The sequence below is a fragment of the Colletotrichum karsti genome, assembly GCF_011947395.1.
Source record: "Colletotrichum karsti strain CkLH20 chromosome Unknown Scaffold34, whole genome shotgun sequence".
Taxonomy (NCBI): domain Eukaryota; kingdom Fungi; phylum Ascomycota; class Sordariomycetes; order Glomerellales; family Glomerellaceae; genus Colletotrichum; species Colletotrichum karsti.
Genome location: NW_024065934.1, coordinates 443,063 through 466,994, shown reverse-complemented (window position 1 = coordinate 466,994; position 23,932 = coordinate 443,063). Strand labels below are relative to the sequence as shown.

At 52.1% G+C, this 23,932-nt stretch overlaps 7 protein-coding genes across 7 annotated transcripts; 5 read left to right on the top strand and 2 right to left on the bottom strand.

Moving 5' to 3' along the window:
- Window positions 1-285: 285 nt before the first annotated feature.
- On the top strand, window positions 286-2,106 carry CkaCkLH20_09558 (major facilitator superfamily transporter; the record flags this gene model as incomplete). Its single annotated transcript, XM_038892273.1, has 6 exons — window positions 286-484; window positions 539-564; window positions 618-903; window positions 964-1,378; window positions 1,429-1,896; window positions 1,947-2,106. The coding sequence occupies 6 exons, from the start codon at window positions 286-288 to the stop codon at window positions 2,104-2,106; spliced, it is 1,554 nt and encodes a 517-aa protein (XP_038742509.1).
- Window positions 2,107-2,722: 616 nt separating this feature from the next.
- Window positions 2,723-4,389, top strand: CkaCkLH20_09557 (thiol-specific monooxygenase; the record flags this gene model as incomplete). Its single annotated transcript, XM_038892272.1, has 4 exons — window positions 2,723-2,859; window positions 2,939-3,533; window positions 3,615-3,974; window positions 4,024-4,389. The coding sequence occupies 4 exons, from the start codon at window positions 2,723-2,725 to the stop codon at window positions 4,387-4,389; spliced, it is 1,458 nt and encodes a 485-aa protein (XP_038742508.1).
- Window positions 4,390-4,803: 414 nt separating this feature from the next.
- CkaCkLH20_09556 (uncharacterized protein) lies at window positions 4,804-7,908 on the top strand (the record flags this gene model as incomplete). Its single annotated transcript, XM_038892271.1, has 2 exons — window positions 4,804-6,069; window positions 6,454-7,908. The coding sequence occupies 2 exons, from the start codon at window positions 4,804-4,806 to the stop codon at window positions 7,906-7,908; spliced, it is 2,721 nt and encodes a 906-aa protein (XP_038742507.1).
- Window positions 7,909-8,334: 426 nt separating this feature from the next.
- On the bottom strand, window positions 8,335-10,135 carry CkaCkLH20_09555 (cytochrome p450; the record flags this gene model as incomplete). Its single annotated transcript, XM_038892270.1, has 5 exons — window positions 8,335-8,494; window positions 8,552-8,718; window positions 8,840-9,154; window positions 9,207-9,995; window positions 10,058-10,135. The coding sequence occupies 5 exons, from the start codon at window positions 10,133-10,135 to the stop codon at window positions 8,335-8,337; spliced, it is 1,509 nt and encodes a 502-aa protein (XP_038742506.1).
- Window positions 10,136-11,932: 1,797 nt separating this feature from the next.
- Window positions 11,933-17,632, top strand: CkaCkLH20_09554 (uncharacterized protein; the record flags this gene model as incomplete). Its single annotated transcript, XM_038892269.1, has 3 exons — window positions 11,933-14,377; window positions 15,392-16,259; window positions 16,317-17,632. The coding sequence occupies 3 exons, from the start codon at window positions 11,933-11,935 to the stop codon at window positions 17,630-17,632; spliced, it is 4,629 nt and encodes a 1,542-aa protein (XP_038742505.1).
- A 240-nt stretch (window positions 17,633-17,872) lies between these two features.
- On the bottom strand, window positions 17,873-19,250 carry CkaCkLH20_09553 (uncharacterized protein; the record flags this gene model as incomplete). Its single annotated transcript, XM_038892268.1, has 4 exons — window positions 17,873-18,078; window positions 18,133-18,187; window positions 18,241-18,328; window positions 18,388-19,250. The coding sequence occupies 4 exons, from the start codon at window positions 19,248-19,250 to the stop codon at window positions 17,873-17,875; spliced, it is 1,212 nt and encodes a 403-aa protein (XP_038742504.1).
- Window positions 19,251-22,101: 2,851 nt separating this feature from the next.
- Window positions 22,102-23,357, top strand: CkaCkLH20_09552 (aldehyde reductase; the record flags this gene model as incomplete). Its single annotated transcript, XM_038892267.1, has 4 exons — window positions 22,102-22,345; window positions 22,421-22,786; window positions 22,839-22,964; window positions 23,029-23,357. 4 exons carry the CDS (start codon window positions 22,102-22,104, stop codon window positions 23,355-23,357), a joined length of 1,065 nt encoding a protein of 354 aa, XP_038742503.1.
- Between the last annotated feature and the right edge of the window lie 575 nt (window positions 23,358-23,932).

The following is a 23,932-nucleotide window of genomic DNA, read 5'->3' as shown; positions in this document are numbered from 1 at the left end:
ATAGACGGCTCGCCATGCGTTATCTCCATGGAAATGAGTGTTGCAGGATCGCGATGTGGGGCTGGAACCTTTCATCAACATGGAGACTGATGAGGCAATCCGCCCTTGTCCTGATGGAGGTCAACGGGGTGACATCCAAAATTGCCCAGACTCCTGGACTCGCAGGGATCAGCCACGTGTAGGACGTCTCGCATATGCAGACTTAAAGACATGGTCATCTCTACGCCTAACATTGGGCTGCTCGGCTACTGTTGAGAAGTTCATGAGATATCCGCCGAGGTTACGATGTCAGGCCAGGACTCACTTTCAGATAAGGCCAACGGTGGTCAGAGCGGCCAATCGCAGCCAGATGATGATAAAGTGGGAGTTATCGAGACTCCTACTTTGGAAGCGATTGGTGAAGAGGCGTGGGCGATCGATCCCCAAGCCGAGGCTCGAGTTGTGAGGAAGATTGATCTTTTCCTCATGCCGGCCATGGTAATCGGTAAGAAGTCATCAAAAACCAATATATTACGTCTGATACTAATCTTCAATACAGGATATGGACTGGTATACTACGATAAAGTAAGTTCAATGAGATCGAGGGGTGAGTGAATCTCACCTGACTGAATGGATAGGCAATTCTCGGAAGCGCAGCACTATTCGGCATGACAGGAGATCTCCAACTGTCAGTTGTTGATACCTCTGTGATCCCACCAAAGACGGACACCACTCGTCTGAGCTGGGCAACTTCAATCTTCTACTTCGGTCAGCTTATCGGCTCATATCCCATGACCTACCTCCTGCAAAGGTTCAACACGCGTTGGACTCTGGGTCCGGTTGTCATGATCTGGGCCCTTATATGTGCTGCCACAGCCGGAGTGACTTCATGGCAAGGACTTCTTGTTCAACGTTTCTTCCTTGGTCAGTGCATAGTCCTTCCTCTATCTGAAAAAAACGACGAAAAGCTGACCTATCTCAAAGGTTTCACTGAATCCATCATCCCCACGGCATTCATGACAACAGTCAGCGGGTACTACACACAAAAAGAGCAAGCTCTTCGACAGAGCTGGTGGTTCTCGGGCACCGGCTGGTTTACGATTATCGGAAGCGCCCTGAACTATGGCTTTGCTCAAATCAAAGGAGGATCTCTGACACCGTGGCAGTACACCTACGTTTTTGCGGGCGGTCTGACGTTTTTGTTTGGGATCTGGTGCTTCTTCCTACCAAACTCCCCGCTTACGGCTTGGTTTCTCGACCCTGATGAGAGACTGGTGGCTGTGGAGCGTCTTCGTCATGGCCAGACTGGTGTGAAGAACCAGACTATCAAAGGCAGTCAGATCAAGGAGGGATTACTGGATCCCAAGGTCTGGCTTGTGGCTTTGACGATGGCATCAGGGTAAGATTTTCTCTGATCATTCTTTGAGGACGTACTAACCGTTTGTTCAGATACACTGTCAACGGCGCTGTTTCTGGCTTTGGTCCTCTCATCGTCTCAACATTCGGCTATTCCGCCCTTGACAGCATTCTCTTCCAATTCCCTCTCGGAGCCATTTGCGCCGTCGGCATCCCTCTTACCGGATGGCTGTGTTCCAAGTACCGCAACATCCGCATCATCACCCTCATTGCTTGCACACTACCAGTCATTGCGGGCTTCGTCATCATCTGGAAGTCACAATGGGGCCATAAGCCAGTAGCCCCCGTCGTTGGCTACTCACTGATCGGCTTCTTCGGGCCCGTGGTGAGTTTGACGGTGACGCTAGGGGCCAGCAACGTTGCTGGAGAGACGAAAAAGAGTTTCATGGCTTCTGCGGTCTTCGTCGCGTACTGCGTGGGAAACATTGTCGGACCGCAGCTTGTAAGAAGCGAGACGAAGGCGCAGCATTATCCCGAGCTTTGGACTGGTCTGATTATTTGGTGAGTTCTGCAAACGACCCGGGTGAGTCAACATCTAACTTGAGTTTTAGTTATTGCGTCACGATTTTGTCGGCTGCTACGTTAAACTTCGTCCTCTGGCGGGAAAATAAGAGACGTGATGGTCTTGGGTTGGATGAGGGTGAGAGGGATAGGCTCGCTTTCAAGGACCTTACGGACAAGGAGAACCTTCATTTCAGATACGTTCTCTAGTTTCAAGATATTCAATCTTTGATGATTAGTGTGGCACTCTCGAGTAATTCCATGTTCTCTATGGGTGTCCCTCACATGCGCTTTTTCATGAAAAGCCCTCATGGACTTCTCTCAGAATTGCCTAGGCTTCAACTGCATACCATTCACTAAGTTATCCTGGACATCCAACTTCATGTCTTATTCCACATGTTGATTGACAGCTCCTTATTCCCGAAAGTCTCTATCAATTTCCAGTTCATGTAGGATGGCTTGGTTGTATGGAAGGATGCCGTCCCGCTTTTCGCCTTCGTCAGGGGTCGTGATGCAATCGCAGCTGTTCTCCACAACAGCGCTTGGTGTTTTGTAAGCCAGCAATCTGCCAACCAGTCTGGGCATCACGACATGTCGGACAATGCCCGACAAACCCTCTTTCTCTTCCCGATATCGCCAACATGTATCCGTACGTCGCGACACGAAGCTAGCCAAGACCCCAGCCAATGCCTCTCGGGCGATAACTCCCGAGCTCGGAGGCCACCGACTTTGCTTGCGCGGTGAATCTCGCGTCAACTGTTTCCTTTCCTTCGCGTTTCCCTTGGGCAACTTTGCATCTGGTCATTCCTAGAACACCAGCATTGAAATGGCCAAGAAAATCCGCAGAGTCGCCGTCATTGGAGCAGGTCCGGCCGGGGCTATCGCAACAGATGCGTTGGTCAAGGAGCAGGCGTTTGATACCGTTCGCGTCTTCGAGAGACGGGACCTCACTGGAGGAACTTGGTAAGTCCCAACAGTGATTGCTGCTCCCAATTTTATGTTCAGAGACATCTTTCATTGAAGCTAACTCTAGTTGTGGCAGGGTCTATGCGCCAGATCTCCCGCCACGCATCCCCTCCCTCCGCGACCTCGTCGAGCAGCGTGCGAATCCCACCGTCGAGATTCCCAAGAGTTTCCCAACATGGACGCCAAAGACAGAGAAGATCAACTCGCACCAGTTGCGCTACTCAGACACGGGCGTTCACGAAGCCCTCCACAGCAATATTACGCCCGAGATCATGGCGTTCACGCAGGAGCCCATCCCTGAGACACTTTCTGAGCGGACCCTAGCGCAATACGGGCCAGGAGCGCCATTTAGACATCGAGAGCTTGTCAGGGAATGGGTCGAGGCAATCTTCACCCGCGGCGGCCATGAGAAGTTGATTGAGTTTAGCACGACGGTCGAGCTCGTGGTGAAGAAGGGCGACGAGTGGGTTCTCACTTTGCGGAAGGTTTTGCCGCGGAAGTCGAAGGACTACTGGTGGCAGGAAGTCTTCGATGCAGTGGTCGTCTCTTCCGGCCACTTCTATTTGCCTTTTATCCCGAATATTGCTGGTCTGCTGAAATACGACGAGAAATTCCCAGGCAGAGTGAGACACAGCAAGCATTTTCGGAATCCTGAGGAGTTTAGGGGAAAGGTAAGTCAAGTTGGAGAACCTCCTAACCCGAGAGGAACTAGCTCAAGATGACGACGGGAACTATTCTAACATTCAAAACAGAAAGTTGTCGTTGTTGGTGGATCGGTTTCAGCCTTCGATGCCCTCCATGATATCCGTCTAGTCGCACAAACACCAGTGATAGCCTCCCTCCGCGAGCCACTTCCTGCTTTTGGCTGGGCACCGTTCACCCATCCCGACATCACCATCAAGTCGCAGATCAAGCATTTCTGCCATAAGACGGGTCGAATCACCTTCAGCGATAAGTCGACAGTAGACGATGTCGACATTGTCCTCTTTGCTACAGGTTACGACTTCAGCTTCCCATTCCTGCCAAAATTGAAGGTCGAGAACAGGCGTATCCCGGGGCTTTATCAGCATGTCTTCCACGTCGACGACCCGACTCTGGCATTTGTAGGCATGGTACGTAGACAAACACTCGCACACCAGTGTCGTGAGCTGACATGCCCAGGTAACGGGAGGATTCACCTTTCGCGTTTTTGAGTGGCAAGCGGTCGCTGCAGCGCGCGTCTTTGCAGGGCGAGGCAAGCTCCCTCCTAGACCTGAGATGGAGAAATGGGAACAGGATCGTTTGATCAAGCGAGGAGACGGCATTCCTTTCTTCACTTTGTCGCCCGACTTTGAAGAGTATTTCGAAGCCTTGCGGTCGATCGCTGGTGAGCCCGGGGCTGGGACAACGGGCAGGGTATTGCCAAAGTTCGATTCGAAGTGGCTGGAAGCGTTCTCGCAGGTCATCAATGCTAGAGTCGACTGGTGGAAGAAGGAAACGAAAAAGGCGGAGGAGCGACGGACTGTTGCTGTCAAGTCGAAGCTTTAGACATAGAATCTGGGTTCTCTCTGGACCATGGGCAATTTCTACCGTCGAGTCTTGCATACGTCCAGCGTTTTGTGGTGCATGAGTAATATTGCGCGATAACTATGAAATAAAAGTTTTCAGCGGGCTGGAGAATTCGGGCGAACTTTTTTTTTTTTTTTTTTTTGATGGGATTCTCCAAGGGGAAGGAGAGGTGGCGTTGTTCGCTCCTTCCTTCACACCAACAACAAACTCTTTGTGTTTGTCCTCCTTGAAATTCTCAACTTTTCCCCACGCCAAATACCTCCATACCCAAAATGCCCACTACTGTCCACAATCCCCGAGCAAACAACGAATGAACGAGGTAAGTCATTTGGGAATTCCTCGTCTGTCGCTTTTTTCTTCTTTACTAATTATTTACTAGTACCGACATCAAAAATGACGGGGACGGTAACGAAGACGTCGAAGACGACGAGGGTGATGAAGACGACGAAGACTACGAAAACGACGAAAACGACAAAGACCATCATCAAGACGAAGATAGTGACGAAGAAGCTGAGAACGAGGCAGAAGACGGCGCAGAAGACAGCCGTGACGATGCCGCAAAAGACGGCACAGACGACGGTGCCTGACGATGATCATGACAAAGCCGATCATCACGACGAAGATTGCGACCAAGACGAGAACCAAGATCTGGGCGACATAAAAGACCAACAGAACGGCATTTCTACGTCAACCATGGCACAATTCCACGATCTCCCAGCAGAGTTGGTGATCCTCATTGCCCGATCCTTCAACACCGATGACGTCAGTCACCTCAGCTCTCTCACCCAGGTCTGCCGCAGCATTCGCGCTCTCACTCTCGGGATCTTCTACGAAAAGGCAAATCAGCTTCACCCCTACCTGCTATACTGGGCCACGACATTTGGAAAAATCAACGTCATGAAGGGCGCGCTCGAGGCCGGAGCAAAACCAAACCGCTCTTACTTCCACCTCGATAGCTGTCATGGCTGGCAGATGGACCCGAACAATTACAGTCCAGTTGAGGTGTTCCACTGCATCCAGAAGGAAGCTCGAATCGAATACTACGACTCAGCGGGGTTCAAACATTCCTTCGTATACCAGTGTATTGGGGTTCGGGGCGTGAAGTTCAAGCTTCAATCCTACAAACACAGCAACGAAGTGGATGAGGAAGAGAGGGAGCTGATGTATCGAAGAGGCTACAAGTTCAAAGACGATATGAATCCGGGAGTTACCTTCCCAATCCATATGGCAGTCAAGTCCAAAAACTCCCATGCGTTCGACCTCCTCATCAAATATGGCGCCCGGCTTGACTTCCCTGGCCATGGCCTGTGCTCATATCACGTCGGCATGTCCGGTGTCTGGAAGACCATTGACAAATGCCCCGGCTCTTTCACAGCGCTTCATTTGGCGGTCAATGCCGCCAGATACCAGCTCAACAGGGAAGACGAATGGTCTTGCAAGGCACCACTTGGCGACAACGTGACGGAAAGTGTCAGAAACGAAATGGAGGAGTGGTGCATCAAGATTCTCAATGTTCCACACCACAAGGGCGAGAGCTATTACGCGAAGTCGATAAGAAAGGCCTGCAAGGACGAGTCCACCCTAGGGGACATGATTTGCAGCGACCTGCCAAAGGCTGCGAAGGTGCTTCTCGAGAAAGGCTTCGCCGATGTCCACGATGTAGGAAGACATGGGACCGCGCTTTCCCTGGCGCGTCAGATATGGGTGAGATGCAAGGAAACGAACATGCCAATCCGAGAAAGCTTCTGGAGCGAATGGTCGGAGTTGTTGATGGAACATGGTGCCCGTTTGGAGGACGTGGAGCTCTAGAAATCAGAATGGAGGACAGGCACAGAGGACGGGAACGAAGACAAAAGGGCGACGATCAAGGAAGGTTAGCTAAGTCTAAGTGCTATCAGTAACATAAACAAAGGTTCACTTCTATCTAGAAGCAGAACCGTCAATAAATCAAAAAAAACACAATAAACAGAACAAAGGGTAGCTTACTATGTTGAACGCGCGGCGTATTGTGATGACTGTTGTTCTGAACGCTGACTAATCAAGGCGGTCTACGTACACTGGGTCGTGTGGGATACCTGGAGTTTTGGGGAAATTTTCAAGGCGAGGCATCTGTTGCGGACTCGGCTCTCCAAGAAATCACAGCCAAAGGTTCACACACCACTGGACCTCGGCAAATTTCTCCTCGACCAAAAGTCCACGATGGGTAAATACGATCGCAACGCCAAATCGCAGCCGAAACATGGGAAATCCTCCGACAGCGGTGCATCGAAGGCGCCAGCCCCGTTACCTCGCAATCACCCGGGCTGGACCGGACCCGGCTACCTCCACAAGAAGAAGAAGCCCCAGCACCCGTCCGCAGCACCGGGGGCTTCAGCAGAGCCCCGGAGGCTGGATCACGTCCTCCCGGTGGGGGCGGAGCAGCTGATGATCAACGTCTTCCGCGCCGCCTTCCCCGCGTGCAACGACTTTGAGGCCCTGAAGCCCACGCTGCAGGAGATCAAGGACGCGCTTTTCCGGAGGGACTTTGACGCGGCCTTTGGGAAGGCGGAATTCCTGGAGGCGTATGCGATCCGTTGGAGCCCCAGCCGGGCGCTGGCGTACGCGCAGCTCATGGCTTGGATCTGTGAGGAGAGGGCTGAGGACGCTTGCGTTCAGCGGTTGATTGGTGGTGGCGGCGAGGATGAGCGGGAGACGGCCAAAGTGGTTTGTTTCGGGGGCGGTGCAGCTGAGATCATGGCTTTCTCGGGTCTTTTGCGTCATCTGCAGCCGTCGGTCGCAGCCGGCAGGCCCGGGTCACCTCCAAGTCTTGAGGACGCCTCGAAAGACCTGCAAGCTTTATCACTTTCAGAGTGTGAACCGTCATCAATGCTCCTCCATCTTGAACTGATCGACACCGCGGACTGGTCTTCTGTGCTCTCGAAGCTACATGAGTGTCTCGAGACCCCTCCGACGCTCTCCAAGTACGCCAGCGCCGCGGCTCGCGCATCAAACGCCTCGTTCCTCTCGCCCGGGGCTGTCCGCCATACGTTCACGCGCGCCGACGTGCTGAGCTACAGCACAGAAGACCTTCGCGCGGCCATCGGTCCCGATCCCGCGCTGCTCACGCTCCTCTTCACCCTGAACGAGCTTTACACGGCCTCCAAGTCACAAACGACCTCTTTCCTGCTCAGGGTGACGGAGGCTGCTCCCGAGGGGAGCTTGTTACTGGTGGTAGATAGTCCTGGGTCGTACTCCGAGACGGCTGTTGGTACTACCAAGGAAGGGGAAGAGAAGAAGAAGTATCCGATGAGTTGGCTCATGGACTACACCCTGATGCCGAAACCGAAAAAGAGGGCGGCGGCGGATGGTGTTCGTGAAGGTAGGGAAGAGGAGCCGGCTCCTGCGTGGGAAAAGGTTATTTCGGAGGATAGCGTGTGGTACCGGTTGGAACAGGATCTGGAGTATCCCGTCAGCCTAGAGAACATGAGGTTCCAGGTCCACGTATTCAAACGTATATAAATAAGCGCAACTAAACTAGATATGGTTCAGAAGCAGTAAAAAAGGCGTACAAATCCGAGACGACTTCTCGAGCGGGTGGCTGGAGTCATTGCCGGAGGATGGTGCGCGTTCGGAAGACCTGGAGGCTTCGGCATTTGCTACTGCCGGGTCAGTGTTGACGGCAAGAGCAGAGGAACGTCGAGGATGGATGGAATATGGCCGGTAGTGGACGATGGATAAGCAACGATGATGAAAGAGCGACGATCAAGAAAAGTCAACCTGGTGACAGCACTTTGATCGACATGAAAGACATTCCGTTCTCACTCCGACGTAATGCAGAACCTTTGATGAATTAAGATGATTATTCAAAACTATGCACCCGTCTCACTCTTTGACAATGTTCCATGCTTCAATGACCACACTCTACCCATGCTTTTGTTCCACACTCTACTCCGTCTTTCTCGGTGTCAGGTGCACGTTCAGAGGGCCCTTCTTCCAGAGGCCGAACAGCTTCTGCTCCGTCCAGTTGGTGCTGTCGTCGGCAACCTTCATGTCAAAGTTCCAGATGACCCTTGCGAGGATGACGCGCATCTCCGAGTATGCCAAGCTGTATCACGACAACAGTCAGTCAAGAGTGCTGGATAGGAATTCAGGAGGTACATACTTGCGACCAATGCAGTTACGAGGTCCAAAGGAGAAGGGCTGGAGGGCACTGCGGTCGTCGTTCTCGAAGCGCGGGTCGCCGAGCCAGCGCTCCGGGATAAAGGTCAGGGGCTCGGCGAAGTACTTGTCGTTGCGGTAGATGGACCACTGCGATACCATCACTCGTGTCTGCGTGCCATGTTAGTACTCTATTTCACCAAATGCATAACAAGACCACAACGTATCATCCTAACCAACTAGACGATCTGGGCTAGTACTCTATTTCACGTCTAGACGAGATCGAACTTACTCCGCCAGGAACGTATTGCTCGCAGATGTAGTCGCCTCCGGGCTTGATGACTCGGGTCAATCCGAAGGGGACGACGGGGTAGACGCGCATGCTCTCGTCGAGAACAGCGAGCATGTACTTCAGCTTCTGAACGCTGAGGATGTCGATCTCCTTCTCTGAGCTGAACGACGTTCGGACTTCCTCGGCTAATTTGGCCATCGCTTCGGGGTGCATCGTCAGGAAGTAGGTGACGCCAGACAACACCGATGCCGTCGTCTCGGAGCCGGCGATGATGAGCGTGTCGGCGGTCTCTTCGATCTCGGGTTTGGACATGGCCTATCTTGAAGTCAGTAACCGTATACCCCTCGAGGCGTGTCGTCAGACTTACCAATGGCCCCTCCTTCATCATCATGGATTGCACAAAGTCGGGCCGAGACTCTCCCAATGCCATACGTCTTTCGACCTTCTCCTTGCTCAATTGGTTGTGGAACTTCTGCTTCTGCTTCAGGTCCTTCGGCATCAGCCACTTCGCGAACGGGCGTGTCAGCGCGTATCGCTGGAACTGGTTTCTGTAGAGGCCGGCGTGGATGTTGTCGAAGATGACCGACACCCAAGGATGGTACTCGGAGCTCTCGAGGCATCCGAACGGTTCGCCAAAGGCCAAGTCGCCAATAATGTCAAAAGTAGTCCAGTTATACCACGAAACCATGTTCAAGGCCTTGTCTCCGCCCTCGCAGTTCTCGTGCAGACGCTGGATAAGCAGATCGACCTGCTTCTGAATCAAGGGCTCCTGCGCAACCATGCTCTGCGCGGAGAAACCATGGGCAAGCACGCGGCGGATGCGGGCGTGGTCCTCGCGGTTCGAGTTGATGATGCTGTGAGGCTTGTACTTTGCGTTGATGGGGTCCTTGTAGTTCTCGCCGCCGCCGCTGCCCTTGCTGTGGCCCATCAAATCCTTGAAGGCCCGTGGGTCGGCGAAGTCGATGGTGTCCGGGGCGAGGCGGACGATGGGGCCGTATTTCTCATGGAGGGCGAAGAGGATCTTGTGGGCGTTGCCGCCGCATATCATTCGCGTGAAGGGCAGACGGGTGACGGCGTTGAGCTTGGGGCCCGGGAAGCCGCTGAGGGGGTGGAAGTAGATGTTGTAGACGGCTCTGTAGATGACTCGGAGAACTCCCTGGTGAACGGTGTCAGTGCTTCCTCGGTGGAAACGAAACAAACTCTCGAGAGTGGGCTTACCAGGCCAAGGAGGAAGAGAGGCAGAGCCACCGCCAGCCGCACATTGCTGAGGCTCGAGATGTCGTCCGGGATGATCATGGTGATTGAGATTAGAGTCTGGCAGGTTCTTCTTTCTTCTAGATGCCCGATGGCGTCTGATTGACATTCAAGTATAGGTAGCGGCTTCCTAAAAGGCTTCTTGGCAGCGGGAGGCTCTCCCATGATATATCCGCGAGTTATGCAGATGCACAACTTGTTTCCGGGAGCATGCCCGCCGAGGCAACAGATGCCACTCTCACGCCCGGAGCCGACGCCGCGCCGGGATTAACGGTGCAGGCGCGAGCCAATCGACGCGGCGGCTGGTCCCGTCCGATGATTTGAGCTGACGTTACGCAGCGCCTCCATGACGGCGGTGGTGAGGAAGTTTCCTAATTCTGTTGGGGGCGGCAGCGTGGCCGTCGATGGAAGAGGGGAGGCTTGAGCGTCGCCGGCATTTGGGACGGTGGGACGGGGTCGTTTCATGGGCCACAAGACGGGACGCAACGCGACAGAAATTGCCATGTTGTGGTTCAGGGACTGGTCGCGTAACGGATTTCGGGCTGGCGCTGGTCTCCGGTGACATGAGATTGTGTTGCTTTGCCTCCCCCATCTGTAAGCGGTTCGTTCGAAAAGGCGAAAGCGAAGGAGCGAAATACGATGGCGCCGGGTGTTGAAGGAGGGTTCGCATTGACGTTGCTGAGTCGATTAGATGACAGCTCCCTGTGAGGTGGCTCGGGAATGAGGTGACGGAGATAAAATGCTGGCTCCCTTCCTGCAGGATCTGCACCGCTAAGATCTGGAAATGCTCGGCGATGCGATGCGATGCGGGGGAGATCTGGGGCGCAGGAACGGCGCGGATTTGGAGGCTCGGAATCCGGTTCGACCGGGGTTGGAAGATGGTTTCGGCACCGATATCTCCACCGTGGGACAACGGCATGGCGTCCGATGCGGCGTGGATGCTGACGAAGTTTGATGAGGCAGTGATAGTCGGGTAGGCTTTCTGTTGTGCAGGCCAACACGATATCAAAAAGCAGGCACAAGTTCGAAAAAAAAGGCCGGACTCTCTGTGTGCCAAATGTATGTGGCCATGACCAGGTAATGCTAGGTGTGGAAGATCCTCAGGATGACTAAACGAGACACATGCTCCTCCCCGACACAGCCGTGTCGTCCCAGGTTTTTGGGAATAGCTTCGTTTTATTGCTCCAAACAAATGGGAAATTGAGGGCAGTCTTTTTTAATTTTGCCGAAAGAACGAGAAGCACGTAGAGATATTGTCATGTGTCGGATCTCTAAGGAAGGCCAGTTCCATGAGACCGCTGCCTTTGTTTTTCTCCGCATGTCTTTTGAAGAGCCATCAAGAAAGAAAGGATTGCTTTTCATGACTTTTAGTTCCCCTGCAATTGTAGGGTAGGCCAAATCACACCACCTAAGTCGCCCTTAATGTGGTATCATTGTGACTGCTTTCATTGTTACCTTTACAGTCGTTGTTCTTGGGGATGGGTGTGACATAGCCTGCCTCAAGTTTAAGTCTTCCTCTTCTCCTTCCTCTTCTTCTGTTTTCTTCTGTTTTCTTTTTTTCCTGGCTTGCACATGATCTCTTTGTCTGGGTACCTTACGAACAATGGGAACGTCCGTTGTAAAAGTCTTCTGTGTCTTTGGTGAAGCTGGAACACTGTGTATGGCAGTTACAGCCAACCTTCCCACCCAGGACCGCTCCTTCCTTCCATTCTTTCAGGATATTGAATATTCCTCACACCGAAAAGTCTTCTTCACCACGCAACACTCCCAAAACTAAAGGTCTCTCTTCCACAACAACCACCGCGAGGCCCATCGGTGGCTGCCAACCGCCGACGCAACATGGCGAACCCCCGAAATCTCCCGCCGGAGCTGTTGATGGCCATCGTCAGCTTTTTGGCGGAAAGCTCATTCGCGAATGATTGGGCAGGATTGGAAGACGAAGCCGGAGACGCAGACCAGATTATCGCAACACTCGCTGCCCTGTCCGTTACCAACAGCTTCTTCAATGCCGTCGCCGAGCCTCATCTCTACCGTATTGGGCCCTACAGACATCCTTACCTCCTATGCTGGGCGACAGAAGTAGGCTTTCTCAACGTTATGAAGAAGATCCTCACCCACTACGAGCCAGCCGGGCTGATGATCAGTACCGGCATAATTCGATACAGCCCTCGAAAGTACAAGGAGTGGAATCGAACCAGCTCAACAAAGCAGAGGTTCTGGGAACTTTACCGTCAGGACGAAGCCGGGGGCTTTCAGTCTCGCCACGACTGGAACGACGAGTGCGAGTTTCATGCACATGTTACCGATTCCGACGCGGATTCGGACGACGAAGAAGCAGAACACAAGGACCTGAATGGGTTTATGGCGGAATGGTATGGGGTCCTCAAACTCAAGACGTGCGACCACTTCAAGGTCGACGTTATGCAGAAGGCTGCGGTTTACTGGTTTCCGGTTCATATTGCTGCAAAGCAAGGAAATCTCGACGCTCTCACAATTCTCGTCGAACACGGGGCCTTACTGAACGTCTCTTCCAAGGGATTTTGCGTCCACCCCCACGATCCTTACAACAGAAATGTACTCTACTTTCCGGATTGGTCAGCTGTCCAAGACTCGAGCTATTTGTATCCAGCTTGGACGCCTTATCACATCGCCCTGTGTCACGGACACGTGGAAGTCGCCAAGTACATCTTGACGGAATGTCCGTATATTACCGAAAGACTGATCGGCACCGATGAAGATCCTCAGATCCAAGTTCCCCCGTTCATCTCGGCCATACGACGTGGCCTTCCAGGAGTTGCGGAGTTTTGCTTGGAAGAAGGCATCGACGACCCGAACGCACTCTACCCTGGACTATCTTTCGCAACACTGTTGTGGCGAGCACTCTGGGAGACGAAAGATTTCGGCACCGCAATGGAGATATTGTTACGGCACGGCGCGGATCTTGAGCACGACCTAGAAGATGGCCACACTCTGTTGATGGACGCCTGCTGTCGCGGCCACTACCGCGAGGCAATCGCTCTGATCGATGCTGGTGCCAGCGTTGGCGTTGTTCTTGAGGAACCCGGCGTGGAGTTAGACGAGGAATTCGACGATCGCTCTCTTGTGAGTAGCCACGATCTGCTGGGAAGCGGACTTCTCGACGTGTGCTGCACCGGCAGACCCATCCTCGCGTCCAAGCATCACTCTCCTGAGGCCCTTGTTCCGCTTATTGCTCGACTTTACGCTTCTGAAGCGCGGGATGCTTCAAAGCGAAACCCGATCCTCACCGCCTCTAAACATCACCAGATTGATGTCATTAAGTTCCTGCTGTCCGCTGGATCCGACCTTCATGCCCTGGATTCAGCTGGAGATGGTGTTTTGAATTACGCGTCACGGCTCCCGCTCACGAGAAACCAAGAGTCCTGGTCGAAAGGGCTGTATCAGACACTTCTTTTTCTCACTCAGCAAGCCAAGGAATCTGGAATTTCACTCCAAGGAGGTCATCGCGCAGCGTCTAGTCTTGCCCGCGCTCATGCCCGCGACCTTCGCTACAGTAACCTCCAGGTCAAAAGCCAAGTACGTCGGGCTTTCTTGCTACTTGTCAAAGAGGGACTCGTCAACTTGAACGCTCGAGACGCATACGACAAAACACTGCTGATGAAAGCGGTCTTCGACGAGGACTTTGGTGTTGCGGGCAGCCTGATCAACTTGGGAGCTGAAGCTGGGGTCGATCCTCGGACTGGACGGGATGATTTGGTTGACATGTGGGATCACGCAGTTGACCATAAGGACTCCGCACTCCTAGCATCTCGACTATTGAGGAAACTCGATCGGCAAAATCGTATCTCACATGAGCCACGTTTTCTCGTGGTAGTGATGATGCGGAGACTCAAGAGTATCGAGGAAGAGATGAGGCCCTCCCTGTTTCTCGACAAGAACTGGGTGAACAACGAATGTCTACCAAGCACGATCACTACCTTTCATGATGCCGGTATCGAGCCACAGGTCAACGAGTTCCCGCTTTGGCGCTTACTTCATTTCGCCGTCTACTTCGGCTTCTGCGAGATATCCAAGATACTTCTTGGTGCGGGAGCCCGCGTCCATGGATTCACCGAAACGGGCGAGACAGCCTTGAGCCTAATCACGGCTAAAGAATGGTCCGGCCCAAAGGAGCTCGCAGAACTCGTTGTCAAGCATAGCGTGGATCAAGATCCTAATGCTCCGAGCAGATGCTATGACATGCTCGAGAGGGCTATGGAGAACGACTGCGAGGATTATGTCCTTGCTGTTCTCGACATTTGTCCTGTCAGTAACACCAAAGGAGCACAGAGTCTCCTGCTTCTTCATTTGGCAATCAAGTACATGAGTTGGAGAAGGCCCGCCGTCATATCTCGACTCGTTTCATCGGGCGCAGACGTGAATGCCTGTGACAAAGACGGGAATACGCCGTTGGCCTACCTCCTCACCAGAGTGATGACGTGTGGGATCGTCAGGAGTGTGGAAATACTCTGGTCATACCACAACAGCAACCACAATAACAATATTTGCACCACAGTCTCAACTCTCATCAGGTCTGGAACGGAGCCAGGTATCTGGAAAAATGAGGGCCAAAGTGTTCTCGGCCTGTTGACAATGATGAAGGAGCGCAAAATCTGGTACTGTACCTCTGAAGAACGAGCTTTGCGCCATTTGCTCCGAAACACACTGCTGTACGACGTGATGGTCTACCGCCAGAAGGTTTAAGGATTCTGGTCATGAGATTGGCTATCGGAAGGGGCCTGCCAGGAAAATGGAAGGAATCTGTAATGACGTCCGTCGGATGAAGCGGTATTTGCGGGATGGAAATTGTAACAGTAATGGGTCCAGACTAGACAGAGAATCAGCATGACTGGCTTTGAACCAGCTTCCAATGTTATGCAGAGCAACGAGTTCGTTTTTGAGTGTCCTATTCCTCTATTACACGGATCATGTTCTTCCGTCGCCGCAAATTAAGACCATGAGATGGCTCTGGGTATTCGACGAGAGGACCCTATGCTATCCATGAAAAGGTCAGCTGATCGAGACACCAAATCAGTTCAGAGTCCTAGAGACTTCGGTGGATGAAAGGCCCAAGAACTTTTCTTCAAAATGCTTTGCTCAACCACAGTCGAAATGAGGGTGGTCTGATGTGGGCTACTGCTTCCGTAAGCCACCCGCGCCTTCCTTGGACGACCGAACCTCGTTCCTTCCTCCCAAATTCGAAGGCAAGCACACGGATTAAAAATTCATTTCTTCTCCTTTTCCTTCCCTTTGCGACCTCGACAAAACAACACGCCGCAGGACTTTCTGTCGGCCACCACCTCAACCTTCGAGCAAAGGTCGCCCCTCTCGTTCTTGATCTCCCTCTCGGCGACGGCGAGAGCCCCTGATATCCGACCATACTCGATCACCATCATCAAAACCTCCATACGCCAGTCGTCCACCACAAAGCATGCCAAAATGCCGAATCTTCTGCAGCTCCCGAACGAGCTGAAGGTGGCGATCATCGACGAACTCATTGCGGCAGACAAGACGCCGATCGGTCTCTTCAGACACAGCCTTCTCGAATCACTCGCAGCCCTCTCACGCTCTTGCCGATGGTTCCACGAATACATTAACCCAATTCTCTACGATGGCGGAGTGAAGAGACACCCTTATCTTCTCATCTGGGCAACCGAGACACAGAACATTGGCTGTATGAGGAGACTTTTGGAAGCCGGAGCAAACCCCAACATGGCATTCTATTGGTGGGATTCTAGAGATCGTCCGACAAACAGACGGAACGACTATAAATCCATGATCGAATTTTTCAGGGCACGGTACTCGTGTCATATACTCTGCCCTGACGAGTGGTGTGCGGGGCAGGCTGGAGTTACCGAAGATGCTGCCGTTCATCGAAGCAGGTTAGACCCTAGCCTGGGGATGACGCTTTGGAACCCTGAAACTGCCAATGACTTGTTATTTCCACGACACTTGCCCATCAATCTCGCGGCTGCCGCAGGTAACATCGAGGCCTTCGACCTTCTCATCGGATATGGAGCAGATATCAACGCTCCCAGCTTCTGCAACGACCTTTGTCACAGCACCAATGCACGTTTACACTTCGTGGATCGGCTGGAAGCCCGACGCGCAATCCATACCGCATACAACGCTGAAACATACAAGCCGGGTAAGTATATTTGGACGACTTTACACTTTGCCCTTTGTCACGGACACGACAACCTAGCAAAACACATCATCAGCCTTGGTGCTCCGATACGAGAACATCTCATGACGAAGTTGGAGACTGAAGAAGGTCCTACGCCTCTTTTCATCACTGCGGTGAAGCACCGAAGGCTAGAAGTCGCCGACCACATTCTTTCGACGGGGCTCGAGAGTGTTCATGCTGAGTACGGCATGAAACGCTACGGCACTCTGCTGTGGCAGGCTTATTGGCAAGGCAGCGAGACCTTCAGAGCGGCTTTACCAATTCTTCTCAAGTACGGTGCCAATGTCGATGCAGATTTTGGCCAGGGCCACACGCTGTTGGTAGAAGCGTGCAGCAGGGCGCATTATGGCGAGGCACATATGCTTCTCGATGCCGGAGCGAACGCCAATGTCCGACTCGTCACAACATCGCCACACAGCATTATGGGACCATACAACGATGGGCAAGGTCTTGTTCGCTGCCGCAGAACTTCGTGGGCCAGGCACCATTGTTACCTATGCTTGGGGGAGGGGTGCAATAACACGTCAACGTCTAGCTTGTTGGGCATGAGACCCATCAATATCTGCGTTCAGAGCTTCTTCTGGTATTCGACTTCACTACCCCTTGGGCAATCTGTCGATCGTATCACCCGGGACAACACATCGATCGTCCAACATCTTCTTCTTGTTCTTGGCCCTCACGGCATCACAGACTTGACCCTCCTCTCCATCGCCGTTTCTACTCTCCAGCCCAATCTCGTTGACATCCTACTAAATGCAGGAGTAGATGTTAACGCGCAAGGTCCTTCCGGCCATTCTGCTTTGAAGAATGGTCTAATTCTATTGAAAATGGGAACAGGACTCCCTCATCTTCCCGCAACACTTCTACCATTGGTTCAACATGTTCAAAAGAACGGCATCAAGCTGATCGACTACGAGTGGGCCATTCTTAGACTCTTAGGAGAGAAAAACACATCACCATATATCCCAGAAGCCATCAGGACACTCCGTTTATGTGGCGATATCAACTCTAGGGACAAAGACCAGAACACCGTGCTGATGTTGGCTTTTGCACGAGGGCGGTTTGATGTGTTCAATTCTCTCGTCAACATGGGAGCTAAATTGGGTCAAGCTCAGAGAAGCGAAGGCCTGCCGGATGATGATTTGGAATTCCTTTGGGAGCAGCTGCTCAACGGAGAATCGTCGTATGAAGCTTGGAGAGCTCTTCGGAACAACACCATTGACCCAGAACGCAGGCTCCTACAAGACCCGCATTTCAAAGACACTGCCACCAGGGCAGGCAGAAAGGATGTACTGAAATGGTTTCATTGGAGCAATCTTATTCGGATGAGATAGGAGAAGTATGCCGACGAACAAAGGAAGAAGCGTGGATGATCGAAGTCGGGGGCCTTTATCGGGGATTGAGTTTGCCCTCGAGATGATTATAAGAGATGACTATACGGATTTTGCAGAGCTGGTCGATGAGACGAAAAAGAGCCCCAAAGGGTGGTGCCTGAGAGATATTTGCTGCTAGCTATGGGGATCAAAAACACATGTATGCAACTCTTGTAGAAAGAGACTTGATTCTTCATATCTTCAAGAAGTCGTAGTCACAAAATTGCTTCGTGCTCTCAGTCGGGGCCCGTACTTTAACAATAACCACGGAATGGGTAGGAGTGGCAGGGAAAGAAACGCGAACACACTTCCCGCCCAGTGCACACCCAACTTCTCATACATCTGAATCGTGAACAGCGGGAAGACTGCGCCCAGGATATATCGAAGAATACCGTTCGCGGCCAATGCTGATGCGGGCGGTCAGCAGTGTTCTCGGGATGGGAAGTAGGTCGGGAACATACCTGATGCGGCGGCCTTGGGGCCGTAGAAGTCTACCATGTAGGTAATGACAGAAAGCTGTTCATGACTTGGTTTAGAAAGATGATCAGTCTGTGGGTCGTTCGACTTACGAAGAGAGAGAATGTTCCTATTCCAAACGGTATCCCGGCCGCGACCAAAGCAGCCCACTTACCACCTGCGTGAGCCTCCCATGCATACCTAAGGAACAAAATAAGTCTAAACCACACTTTCACGTCAAGATTTGCTTGTTCACATACCAAAAGAGACCAACGGGAAGCATCACGCTGCCCACAAGAGCAGCGTACAACCTCTGCTCCGGCGTCGCCGTTCCGGCCTTGAGCGCGGGGACCCTGAACTTCGCGTCGAGAACACCGTACATCATGGTTCCCAGGATGTATCCGATGATGATGCTGAGGAAGCTCAGTCCTACTTCGCGTAGGTTGAACCCGTACAGCTTTTGGAGGATGTAAGAGCAGCTGGCGAAGTAGCTGAAGATCATGGCGTACGCGAACGCCGAGTAGATGGCCAGTGACGACACGATGATCTCGGTGAAGAGCATCTTCGTCGGACGCATCACGGCGCCTTTTGCAAGGGTAGCTAATCGTGAGAGGGTGATCTCCTGCTGGTCACCAAGCTCTCTCCTGAGGATCCATGTTTTCGAAGTCTCTCGCATGAAGAGTGTGGCGATCCATATCGGGGCTCCGACCATCAGCAGCACATACTGCGTCCATCGCCAATCGTATCCCCTATCTTCGAGGACATACGCCCCCGCGAGCGGTCCCAACGTCGGTCCGAGGAAGGGGCCGAGAATGAAGAGCAGCGAAGCGCCGGCTCCGCCCCCGAGACCCCAGATATCGGCGATCGTTCCCGCTCCGACGGCGATACCGGCTGATCCCAGGGTTCCTGCGAGGAATCGGCAGGCGAGGAGGCCCGAGAAGGTGGCCACGCCGGCGGAACCGCCGAGGAAGGCCAGGAGACAGGTGCATGTGCCGAAGTAGATCCACTTCCGGCCGAAGACTTCCGAGAAGGGCGCGATGAAGACCGGGCCGATGGCGATGCCGAGGGTGTAGAGCGTCAAAGGGAGGAGGGAGCGGGTTCGGGAGACGGAGAATTCTTGCATTATTTGGGCTGTTGCGGGGACTGTTATCGAGGTTGAGAAGGTGCTGTTCGTCAGGCAATGTCAGTCTTTGTTTTGGAGGACGAAGGGGGAATACAGGATGACGGGGACGTAGACTTACATCTCGAATGCGAGGAAACAAGGGATCATTGTGTGAAGGATCTTGATTCCGCTATTCCAGTTGTGAGGGTTTCGCGACTCTCGGGGGTCGTCCCAGGCGAGGGGTTGTTGTCCATCTTCGATCGATGTTGAGTCTGCTCCAGATTGTTTTTCAACGTCCTCCACGGCTGTATCTGTCCCCGGGGAAGGATTCGATCTTGGATTGCTGCCGGTATTCATGTTGAAGCGAAAGATATTAGGTATTATTAGACGATTTCCCTGGGCTTTGAAGATAACCAGCTGTAAGGCTCACATTCAACGGCAGCTTGACCGGGAATTCGAAGATATAGTATGTTGAGTAAGGATTTTCAGCAGTGCATGTCGGTGTTGAACGTCGTCGAACTCCGTATTGTTGATTAGACTTCCGGAATTCAGATGGCATGCGTCTAAATCTGCCAGGATTGCACCATCTGGACTTTAATATCAAACTTTCACCCAAATGAAGCATTCGAAACCCCGGGCTTGAACTACATTTCATCGCATAATATTCGATTTCCGTTGGTAATCACTTTTGAGCCTTCATCCCTTGAAGCCACCCTCGGCCTATGGGCGTTGAGATTTCGGTGCATGATTAGTGATCTCTCGCGATATCTGAATAGTGATCCATGACATAATAGAATCGCACGTCCATGTTCGCAGAACCGTCGGGTGTTGTTGGATGAACCACGGGTTATGAAGAGATGAACCACTTGAACTCTTTCCATTGATCTTCAGAGAAGGACTGACACTTCAAACAGTTTTGTCTGTTTTTCTGTAGAAATAATCTTGTTACGAGGTTGGCCTTTTGCGACGACCACAGCCGACGCTGCACTCAACGCCTTGCTTACTCTTGATGCGGACTTTGTGATTAGTGAACCAGACCCTCGGCCAAGAGCATCGCCCACAAGCTGACCAATGTAAGATTCCGCCAATATCTGAGACCAGCAAAGACCTGGATGTCATTCCTTGGGGGCTAATCAGAAACGGAACGGGCTTGCTGCGAATTCCACGTGGAAGGCAGGTCAACCGGGGTTAATAACTTCCGATGAACGACGTCCCATCTATTATCATTTCTTCGAAGCAACTTAAAGCCCTTTGACGTCGCGCGCGTTTCTCTCGCCAAACTCCTTCTTGTAATTTGGCTTTTTGACGCTCATTGCCTTCCATGTTCCAATTGTTAAGACGCACCGGTGCCTGAACAATACTACCAGCAGCAACACATCCATTGATATGAATGCACCAGGCGCGAATGACGTATTGAATCTACTTTCGTATCGATCAACTCGACCTTGAAACAATCAAGAGATCTTCGCGTCGCAAATCTCATCAATTTACCGACCTATCATCCTATCCATTGCCATGGTTGGCGTGCCGCGACTGCATCCTTCCCATCCCTCGAAATCCTACCGAACGCAATCCAAACCTATGCGAACTAAGCCGAACCAATCGCCTTACCAACCGAGAGATCGACGTTTTAGCGGTCACCTAGGAATCCCCGACATCTGGAGTGTCAAGAGAGCTGTCAAAGGATGATGACGCTCATCCCGGCTGCATTTTCCACATACGGAAGCCTATGCCAGTACTGCTTCCCGGGCCGTCAGAGTTGTCCGAGCCGTCAGAGCTATCCGAGCTGTCAGAATTTTGCAGTACATTCGGCTTTGTGTAGCGTTCATGTCTCCAGCGGTTCATGAGGACATGTAATGACCAACGATTGATGTTTCCAGGGGAATTCTTGATTTCCAAGCGAATCCTTCAAAAACCATTACGAGATTCCATTTACGGTATGGCCGGTTGACGTCTTACAGCAGTTGTTAGTATTGACTGCGCCGCTCCGCAGGCTGTGACCTGCTGTCAACTTCTGCGCCGCATCAGAGCATCAAAGTCCGACTTCTCACGTTGGTTGCGTTTGAGGAACAGGAACTTTTGTAAATGGCGACAATGGAGGCAAGGAAAACAACGGCAATCGCAACAACGACTGCGATGGCAATAACCTCACTAACTGCAACAAAACTGACGCCAACAGTTTTGGAAATGACGGCCATAACGAGACTGATAACGATCATAACAATACCTTGGAGCAATAGTCTGGGTAGGCTACATGTATATGTACCGATGCATGGGGAAAAGAAAAGCGTGTCTACCTTACCCATTACAACGCTCTTCTTCGCAATCTCTCATACCGAAAACAAAAGAACACTCAGTCTTTTCGATGATGGAACAAGCTCCCAGTTTCGCATACAACATGTTAGCCCGTCTAACAGTTCTTATCGTACATGTTAGCGTCGGGTTTGCATATGTGCTCAGCAAACGTTCGTTTTCCCCATGTTTGATGAAACATTTTTGATGGAAATCATTCTGATCAAAGTGCTCGATCCCTCTCTTCACAATTCTTGGAATCATTCGATGGGCCTCATTACAGGCAGAAACATGCAGCGACAAGCATGTAGTCGGCGTTAGGAGTCTTAGTATCACAACTCCGCTGAAACTCCGCAGCTTCCGACCAACCTTCTGCGGTGGACCAAGCGCTGTCATGGCGGGTGTTTAGATGCTGCCAGGGGTAGTAATTGCACCATAGCTTTGTAATCGGATTCGTCCGACGGACTGCAGTTCGAAAGCATAATCTATTTAAACCACAATGCCCTCAGTCACCCCGCTGAAGGCATTCTAAACAAATTCCACATCACTCAACCATCGACAGCTCAACTCAAACGTAGTCATGCCTTCTCTCGCCATCCCCAAAGGCTCAACTGTCCTTGTGACCGGAGCGAACGGTCTCTTGGGCTCTCACATTGCGAAGCAATTTCTCGAGTATGGCTACAAGGTCCGCGGCACTGTTCGTAACCCGGACAAAGTGGGCTGGCTTTCAGCTGCCTTCGACAAAGCGTACGGAGAGGGCAAATTTGAGCTTGTCAAAGTCGCAGACATGGCGGCTGAAGGTGCTTTCGACGAAGCTGTCAAGGGTATGTTCCGCGAGTCTAGTCATCTCCCAACAATCCGAAGTCAGCCTAGAAGCCGAAACTGACTTGTGATTGTAGGCGTTGATGCTGTTGTTCACGTAGCATCTGTCTTGACGCTTGACCCGAACCCCCACAACGTCATTCCTAGCTCGATTGCAGGTGCAGTCAATGCATTGAAGTCGGCGTTCGCCGCGCCCAATGTCAAGCGCTTCGTCTTTACTTCCTCATCGTCTGCCGTTGAATCAGCCGATGATGGGCCGGATGCTGTCATTACTGAAGATCAATGGAACGAGAAAGCTGTTAAGGACGCGTGGGCCGAACCTCCGTACACCCCGGAGCGGGCCGGTGCCGTCTACGCGGCGAGCAAGACCCAGTCAGAGCAGGAGGTGTGGAAGTACTACAAGGAGCACCGCGCCGAGCGCCCCGACCTCGTGGTCAACACTGGTGAGATCCTCCTACTTCGGACCATTCAAAGCTTCCAGCTAAACATACCAAGTGCTCCCCAACTTCAACTTCAGCGGTTCCATCGACCCAGTCAACCAGGGATTTCCCAGCAGCTCGGCAATGCCTGTCACGCTGTACAATGGAGAGGTCTCGTACATCTTCCACATCTTGAACAAACGTATGCTCAGTTCTCCAGACTCCGCCAGCACAGAAACCTGACGCAGAAGCTAATTCCCTTACAGAGCACTATATCCACACCGATGATTCCGCAAGACTGCACGTCGCGGCTGCAACTTTTGAAAACGTGAAAGACCAGCGGATCTTCGGCTTTGCCGGTAAGTTCAGCTGGGACTTGATTCTGGATATACTCCGGAAGAACTTTCCCGAGAAGACGTTCCCGGAGAACTTCTCTGCCGAGTTGAGCAAGAAGACCATCGCACCGAGCGGAAAGGCTGAGGAACTCTTGCGCGAGCTGGGCCGTCCGGGGTGGACCTCCTTGGAGGATACAATCGTTGAGACTATCAAAGACGCTCAACTTGCTGGCGACAAGGCGAAGATCCATTCATACTAGTTGACCCGTAGTGAAAGGAGCGAACACGGAGAATGTTATCTGCGGCTTACAAACAAGTGGATGGCGATATTGTCTGGAGTTTTACTCTACCAACTATTGCTTGCTAAAATTTCGACCAAAAGGTTGATACGGGAGGATATGAAGCCCTGCAAAAATGACAGACTGGGGGATGCACATATCTCTCCAGCACCATGTAATCCTGAGTAATTATGAACTTTTCAAGTTTGGATGTAGCCTGCTTCACCGAAATGGCATACTATCGCGTCTGAATGAAAATCTTACGTCAGCTAGGTGAGGAGACGGAGTCAGTGGTCATAAGTTCAACTCTATTACTCTCTTCCAACGCAACGCCCCTGTTTCTCAGAAGAGGTTGTTATGGACGGTGGTTATATCGACTTTTTCCCCCGAATGCGAGATCTTAGGTATGTTCAAGTGGAGAAATTGTACCTGATATTGATCAACTGACGATACGCGAGGCGTCGGCGACTACATCAGGTTTGAAGGCCTAAACTAAAACCAAATCCCGGTACAATATGAGCCTCTTTGTTGGAAAGCGGACCATCCATCACCTTTTC